This window comes from Gymnogyps californianus, chromosome 18 (assembly GCF_018139145.2).
Source record: "Gymnogyps californianus isolate 813 chromosome 18, ASM1813914v2, whole genome shotgun sequence".
In the NCBI taxonomy this organism is placed as follows: Eukaryota; Metazoa; Chordata; class Aves; order Accipitriformes; family Cathartidae; genus Gymnogyps; species Gymnogyps californianus.
Window position 1 is genome coordinate 9331052 of NC_059488.1, and position 8057 is coordinate 9339108.

The window sequence follows — 8057 nt, forward strand, 5'->3', positions numbered from 1 at the left end:
GCTCCCTTTCCTTCTCTTTGAGCTGCCCCAAGTCCCTCAGTTGTGTGTGCTTCATGCCAAGCCAGAACTGCTAAAAGCTGTCTTGGGCTAGTGTGTGAGTCCAGGCGTGCTAACACAGTTACCCTGCTCTTTGAATAAGAGTTGGTTTGTGTTCCACCATCTCAGATCATGGGCAAGCTTGCTTCACATCCGCCCGTTATATACCATGTGGACATAGCCAACATTGTTTTTGTTGTAAAACTGAAAAGCTGAGCTATGCATGGCGGGAGTTCTTTAAAAAGGGCAATTATGCCAAAGGAAACGCAGGGAGCAGAATATTTTGCAGGGTCCTCCACTCCCACCAATTCCACTTCATTATGAAAGTTTCCCTTAAAAGTGTTCTTTCTCTCTTGCCACAAAGTTCATTGCAAAAATATTCGGACAACGTTAGTGCAGAAGGGGATCGCACACGCCTGTGCACTGAACTGTCACCAGAGTGATTCTTTGTGGGTCTTCACACTACATGGTTATTTAGGAGCGCGTGCAAAAGAGAGTGAGACCTTCAATGAAGAGGGCAGGGAGAGTTTTGGAAGTGAAGATAATTACCTGAATTGGATTATGGTTGTGCCAGAAAATACTGAAAACCACAAATGACGAGTGCTCTGTCTTATCCTTAATGGCAGTAGTGACTGATTTACCCATTAAAGTGATGTTGAGGAGTAGCTCTTGTGATTATCTGGCACAGTAAGTCAGAGTGTTAATAATTTACAATTTATGTTACCAGTATTAGTACGTAGAACTTCTAGAAGGTAGATGCGTAATAAAAAATATTTTCCTCTTTTTTTTCTTGTTGTAGGATGGAAGAGAGACCAGTCTGAAAAACTGTTCCGTTGTGGACTTTGCTGTTGTCTGCTAGAATGTTCCTTATGAATGCTTCTCCTTTGGTAGCTCTTCAGACAAAATGGGAGTCCTTTGGACCAGCAAGGAATTGTAGATATCCCGTTTGCTTCTCTGAATCTGAAGGGGACGTCACTAGAACCTCTGTAAGTGCAAAAGTTCAGATGATCATAAACAACCTGCAAAGTCAAGAGTCTCCCTTGGGTATGAACAATGAGTATGATTGTATTATGCAGAAGAAACAAAAGGGAGAAAAGGGCACTAGTAACAGATTGGCATCTAGCACCACATTACTACAGAAGCACCCTCAATATACCCAGTGTGGATGCCCTGCTGATTCGGATGACACTGAAGTGGAAGAGAATGTGGGATTTGGGACCCTCTTGCTCGATTCTGATAGCGACGATTCTGTTGACCGAGGTATAGAGGAAGCCATTCAAGAGTACTTGAAAGCAAAAAGCAAAAGTGACCAGTCGTTGCAAAGGAATGCAGAGTGTTCTGAGAATATAAGCAGAGACAAAAGGTTTAAGAGAGCGTTCTCCCAGAACAAAATGGCTAGTAACCTTCTCCCTGTGAAATTTAAAGCTGAGATGCTCTCTGAAGAGTACCTGTCTGACCACCTGGGAATTGGTAAAAGGCTACAGCCTGCTTCCCCTCAGAGCATCAGTAGCGATGACTCTTTTGAACAGAGCATACAAGCTGAAATAGTGCAGTTCTTGAATGAGAAGAAGCAGCAAGAAATTAGTAGATGTGTAATTGGGGAGGATAAAAAAGATTCCCATGTGAGATCTGTCCTAAAATGCAACAAAGAAACAACAAACAAAACAAACTGTGGTGCTATAAAGCAAGGTTGTAATGCACTCCTCTTGAGACACCATCCCAAGCTGCAGAAAACCAGCACGCAGTCCAAGTGTTTGCAGTCTAAAATCCAAGAAGAGCCTAGTGATTTCAGCCAAGTGAACCAAGCGTATCTAGAAATGGCCACTGCCAGCCAGCCCTGGTTAGTGGAGCAAAAAGAAGAAAGTGGAGCTAATTACTGGGAGACAAGGGGAGCACTTATCAACGAGAGCATGTACACGTCTGACTCAAGTAGCGATGATGGCATTGAAGAAGCCATTCAGCTCTATCAGCTGGAGAAAATCAGGAAAGAGGCAGGTCATGCAACAGACTGTGTCTCTTTGCAGAGGGAACAATTTGATACAAAGGGAATGGCGGATATTTCTGCAAGCCTGACAATTAGCTCAACAAAAAGTGCCTCACCAGAAATCCATAAAAGCCCTATAAGCAACAAGAGAAAAGAAATTAATTCAAAGTCAACGGAGTTAGAAAGCACCAGCAATGAATTTAACAAGCTGTTTAAACCACTGAAAAAAGCCAGACATTTTGCACCTCCGGAAAACAAGATTGCTGCTTGTGAGCTCACACTGCAGGCTTCTTGCAGAGCAGACACATCTGCAGAACTCATGTGTGCGGAAGCTATCCTTGATATTTCCAAAACAATCATGCCATCCCAAATGGGAAGTGACAACAAATCACTCGCTGCAGACTCCTTCTTTTCTCCCCAGCTTCTCTCCTCCTCCCGTTGTGAAAGTGACAGCAGCCTCGTGGACAGCGATGATAGTATAGAGCAAGAAATCAGGGCTTTTTTGGCTCTGAAAGCACAGTCAGAAAACCTTGGAACAAAGCCTCCCAGCCTGTCACGCTCAATCCAGATGCCTTTGCCTTCTGATCAAAACAGCCTCACCGGTACCCTTGAGCCTTCTCTTCCCAAAACACTGAAGCTATCGCTGAGTCGTAAAAGGAGACTTAAAAGGGAAGGCAGAATAGCGAAACAAGGTGCATCAAAAACACCTGAACAGCTGGAGACAGGACTTTTCCAGCCAGGTAACTATTCAAACTTTCCTGTGCTCCAAGAGGGGTGTGCCCTGAGCAGCCCTGCAGAACTCTGTGGTGCTCAAAGGCTCGGTAGTAAAGAGACTAGGCAGCAGCAGTTGATGTCTTCCAAATTGTCTGGATCTGATGGCAGATGTGTGGCCTTGGACTCTGTAAGCCCTTTTATGCAGGTTCAGAGTAGTGCAAGAAAGCTTGTGAAAAATACCATCCAAACTCAAGAGAGGGATGGTTCGGATGATGAGAGCAGTTCTCTGGATAGTGATGAGGACCTTGATAGTGCTATCAAGGACCTTTTACGGTCTAAAAGAAAATTAAAGAAGAAGTCCAAGGACCAGAAATCTCAGTGCAAGAAGAGAGTCAGATTTAGCGAGACAGAAGCTCACCTGCTAGATGAATTTAGTAGCCTCCAACAAAACGAGTGGAAATGTAAAAATCCCATGCTACTGAAAAGCTGCCTCTCAAAACCTAGAAAAGCTGTGAAAGAGAATGCAATCAGAAATCCTCCAGACAACATAAATGTCAAACTTACCAATGAAAAACCAGAAACCATGAAGAACTTAGAGTTTAACTTACAGCTTAAAAAAGGATATAAACCTAAACCAATCTCAAACCAGAATAACCTGCAGGTAGCTAAAAATAGAAGATGTACTTTCACAGCTGCGTCAGATGCTGATGACAGCAGTTCAGTGGACAGCGATGACAGCATCGAACAAGAAATTAGGAAGTTTTTGGCAGAAAAGGCAAAAGACTCTGCAAGCAATTCAGAGATACAAAAAGATGATGCAACTCTGGACCTATTGAGAGTGACCAAACAAACTGCTAATAAAGGAAAAGCAAAGCAACAGCCGTTGAAAATGAGATTGACCTCATGCTGGGTCAGAGTAAAAAGACTGAGGTATCTCAGCAAACTGATGAGTTGAAGAACTCTCAGAGAACGGAAGGGAAAAGTGCAATGTTACATGGCAGTGGGAAATCTGCTTCCTCTGCAGAGAATGTTAATGTTCATACTACTGGTCAGTCAAAAGCTAAGCAAGGAGTGGTGGGGGTTAAAGGTGTTGCTGGTGGTGAGTTATCTGGAAATGCAACAGGTAAAAAGGATGTCCCTAATACAGAGCCGTGTGGAAAACGCTTCCGCCTAAACCCAGCAAAAATGAAGGTTCTAAAGTACGAAAAGTAATTAATGCAAAGTCTAGATCTAAAAGAAAGAATACCTTTCACCTAAAAATTTCGAGTAAATTTATTGCAGGTCTAAAATATGCTCGGGACAGGAAGAAATCCATGCTTTTGAACAAAAGGCAGAAAGCAGAGTGTTTGCTTGCCCAGAGCAGTGCGTTAGGAATGGAGGTAGCTTCCCAGGATACAGACGTGCTTAACCAGGGAAGAGGAGCCCCCTTGCCAAAAGGCGAATTTAGTGGGGAGAGTATGACAGCAATAAAAGAATCCAGTTCTTCTCAGAAGCTCACTCTGGAAGTGTCAAGTCCCCGTGTAGCAGAAACCTGTGAAAGACTGGAGGCTGCTCCTTTGTATATCAAAGAGGAAGCAGAGGGCTGCAGAAAGGCTAATGCTTCAGGAGACCAGTTGGATTCACACTCAAGTCTCCCCTTGCAGGAACGGAGTGTGGCAGCAGTAAAAGTAGATAAGGTTTGCAGAGGAACATCCAAAGCTGAGAACGCACAGATGTGGATTGAGGAAGGAGATACCCACAAAGACAGCTGGGCCGATTCAAATTTAGATCCCCCACGCCCTGAACACAGTATGGCAGTGGTAAAAGCAGATAAAGTTAGCAGAGACACATCTCAGCAGAGTATACATGCGTGCAGTAAGGGAGAGGATAACCAGCAGGACAGGAGGCCAGATCTAAGTTTAGGTTGCCCACTGCAGGAATTAAATGTGACAGAAGTAGCAGTGGATAAAACTAGTGGAGGAGCGTGTACAGATAACAGTATGCAGATGTGCATTAAGAAGGAAAAAGTTATGTGCCAGGACGGTGACCGGCAGGAAGAAATTCAGGTATCCAGCTCCAGTTTGGAAGGAAAAATACCTGTCCTGCAGAATAGGGAAACTGCTTGTGAAGTGGACCAAGGGCAGGAAGTTTTAGACAAAACCTGTGTAAAATTTACTGACCTACCTGCAGGGGACTGCCCAGATTCCCTTTTGAAAAGTAAGGTTTCAAATATGTAAGTACACCTTTTTTTTTTTTTTTTTTTTTACAGTAACAGTCTTTTTAGAAAATAACTATCGTTGTAATTACCTTGATAAAACTTGAGACATGAAAGGAGAGACAGTGGGAGATGCTGATATCTCTATATCATATACACACTAATGTGAAAAATGCTTCTATTTAACAGGGATATCATGGATAAACATACATAGTTTTTTGTAGAATTTTGTAAATTATTTAAAGTGCTCTAAGGAAATATTTTTTATAATGATTTTTAGGGCTTGCATTACTACAGGATGCTGTAGTTACTGTAGATAAGAAGATACTGGCTAATCACGCTTTAAATTATGAAGCCTCTAATCGTATATCAAAAGGAAACCTGTTTGCACGCAGAATATATTTGGCAATCTGTTAAGAGATCGTAGGAAAACACAGCATTTGATAGCAATTCTATGCTTTTGAAGCAGGTTATCTAACATCTGTTCACATTCGAGCTGCCTTAGGACAAGCCTATGTCGTGGTTTTATGCTGGGGTCTCCGTTCTTGCACCCTGGGGACTGTTGGGTGAGTTCAGTAAGCAGAACTCCAGCGAAGTCAGCACAGCTGTAGGTGTGGAGATCCATCCTTGAAAATACAAATGCAAATTCAAGTAAATAAAGTGGATCAGTCTGTCTGCACGTCCTGTGTAAAGCGATCTCAGCAGCTGCTGAAAGTACCTTTTGAATACCCGAAACCTCCTGCTAGCAGATGATTCCAAGCACAATTGCAGTTCGAGAAAAGCGAAGGAGCGTGTCTGTTCAGACAACATGATTTCTGTGGATTTCGCTAGATTTACGTACTGTTGGGCCTGCAAGGCTGAAACAATTCCTCGCTAAGTCTAATTTTGATGCCCTGCAGTTACCCAGAGATGGCTTTTGGTTTCCTGAATGAACTTTCTTGAATCGAGTGCCCTTACGTTCCTTTTTCAAAAGTGGTTTCTAAAATGTTACATTTCTGTGAACTTTTATTTTCATTTACAATTTTTGTGCAATAGAACAAAGCTAGGTTTGCTGTAGGAAGTCCCTAATGTAAACGCCAAGGATATTTTCAGCACTGTTCTTTCATACTGGTAGCGCTTTCTCTGCCTCCGTTTCCAGCAGCCAGAATAAAGCAATTTTTCACTACTATCTTTTTATTTGTACTGACTTTAAATGGGGCTGAAGTAGCGCGTTCATATCACAAAAAAAGTGCCCTCGCACTGGTTTCACTGAAAAATCCAAAAAGTGTGAATTTAAGCTGTTGGCTGGTTCTTTCCTTTTCATTTGTGTATAATGAAGTCCTTTGAGTAGTTTGTTCTTACATCTTGTCTCTGTGAATTGATCCGATATTCTCTTTATCTAGTCTTCTGCAGAACTTCTCTCAGCCACGCTACCACTCAGTATCACTTTGTTTCTCAGTCACTTCAGCAGTCTTCCTGGAGGCTGGCCTTAATGTTGCAAAATGGAGCAAAAGCAGTCAAGAAAGGATCCAGTATCTCACAGTATTCCCTGGTGTGATCTCATTTGCAGAATATTGGCAAACTATGGTGTAGCATGGAGTAGAACAAGTAACTGTGGCATGTAGAGAAAGAAACATCCTTTGTGTGTTTATACTGTTGTGCAGTTACATTTTAAACTTGTTTATAGTGGTCACTTGACATTTCTTACTGTCCGGCCACCTTCTTATAGTCCTTGGGTTGGTTGGTTTGTTTAAAAGATCAGTATGCTAGATCATCTCATTTTTGTGGTAGGATACCTTGGAAAAGTATTTTTTACTTAGCTCGCGTGCCTGCAGTCAGTCTACACAGGCATATATTTTTGTCTGCCTTGATTCAGTTGCAGGATTTGGGCCTTTTGTTTGGAATAGGTAAATAGGCTGGTATTTTAAAATAGAAGTTTTCAGAGTACCTTGCTTTAAAAGGATTAAAGTGTATACTTAATTTTAATAGAGATGATGGAAGCACTATGTACTGTTTGTATAAAATAAGCTGAATGTTTCTCCTCAAAGTTTTCAGTAAATCAACATTAAGACTTAAAAGGTGTTTTGTGCCCGTCAATGTGTCTGTGTTCTCAATACTACTCGTGAACTGACTCACTTTCAGTTAAGATGCAATTCTGATTACCTTGTGCTTTAAATAAAACCTAATTTCAAACAGCACTTTTTTAAACTGATAAATTTGATTTGTATATAGGAAATGGTGTACATTGATAAGTTTATAATGTTTAATAAATGGGGTTCTGACCATGGACCGTGAAACCAGAGTGCTCCTATGGTTTGTGTCATCGTCTTTAGTGGGTAGTATTTTTGTGTATGTCTTTTTCCCTCCTGACTGTAGTCCAAAGAGGTAATTAAGTTGTGCCAGTAACGTTTGTGAGTGAAGGGTGTCACCCTTGCAGACGATCACAGCGTTTGTGTTAGCCGAACCTGGGAACAGGATCTCGGTTCACCTGCTGCTCTTGCTTCTTGCCTCCTATTGTCTTCGGCCACCCGCTGCCTGAGACTGTAATCTCCTATGTGACAATAGCGTGTGATTTCCTTGTGACTGTGAAACAGAATCCAGATCTTTAAAGATGTGGCTGTTTAAAGGAATGTTGTTCTTAATAACAAAAAATGAAGAAGGAGGAATCTACAAAGTACATAGGCAAAAAAAAGTTGTGGGTATTCTGGGCTGTGAGAATAGTGCTTGTCATGTTAGCAAAACCCTTTCTTTCCTGGTGTTTGTGGTCAGGAAGTGGAGTCTTTCCTTGTGCTTGCCCCTCTCCATTAGTAGCAGAAGGGTTAGCAAAAGGGGTTCCTTGTTTTTGAGGCAGCGTTTAGCAGGTGAGATTTGCGATTCAGTTGGAAAGCACTCAGTGTATCTCTAAATGGCATCCTCTGTAGCACAGCTTCTGCAGCCTCCAGGATTAGCTCGTGATCCTTTCTGCCCCACTATCGAAGACTGGTGGTAGTAAGTCTAGGAGCCCTAGATGGTGCAAGGATAGGATGAACATGCTTTCTTGCTCACACTGGGGACACGGTGACACCCCACACGGAGGCTCTCCTGTAAGGCAAGGAGACTGAGCTAGTCTTCAGGGTGGGAGGGAGGGAAGGAAGACTGCTGTTTTGATAT

The 8057-nt window shown here is 42.3% G+C and overlaps 1 protein-coding gene across 1 annotated transcript; it reads left to right on the plus strand.

The window, feature by feature from the left end:
- Window positions 1-896: 896 nt before the first annotated feature.
- On the plus strand, window positions 897-4951 carry PPP1R26 (protein phosphatase 1 regulatory subunit 26). The gene is given in 3 exon segments (XM_050908088.1): window positions 897-3615; window positions 3618-3883; window positions 3886-4951. Coding segments are annotated over 3 exon segments (4050 nt in total). The 3' UTR covers window position 4951.
- Window positions 4952-8057: the final 3106 nt, after the last annotated feature.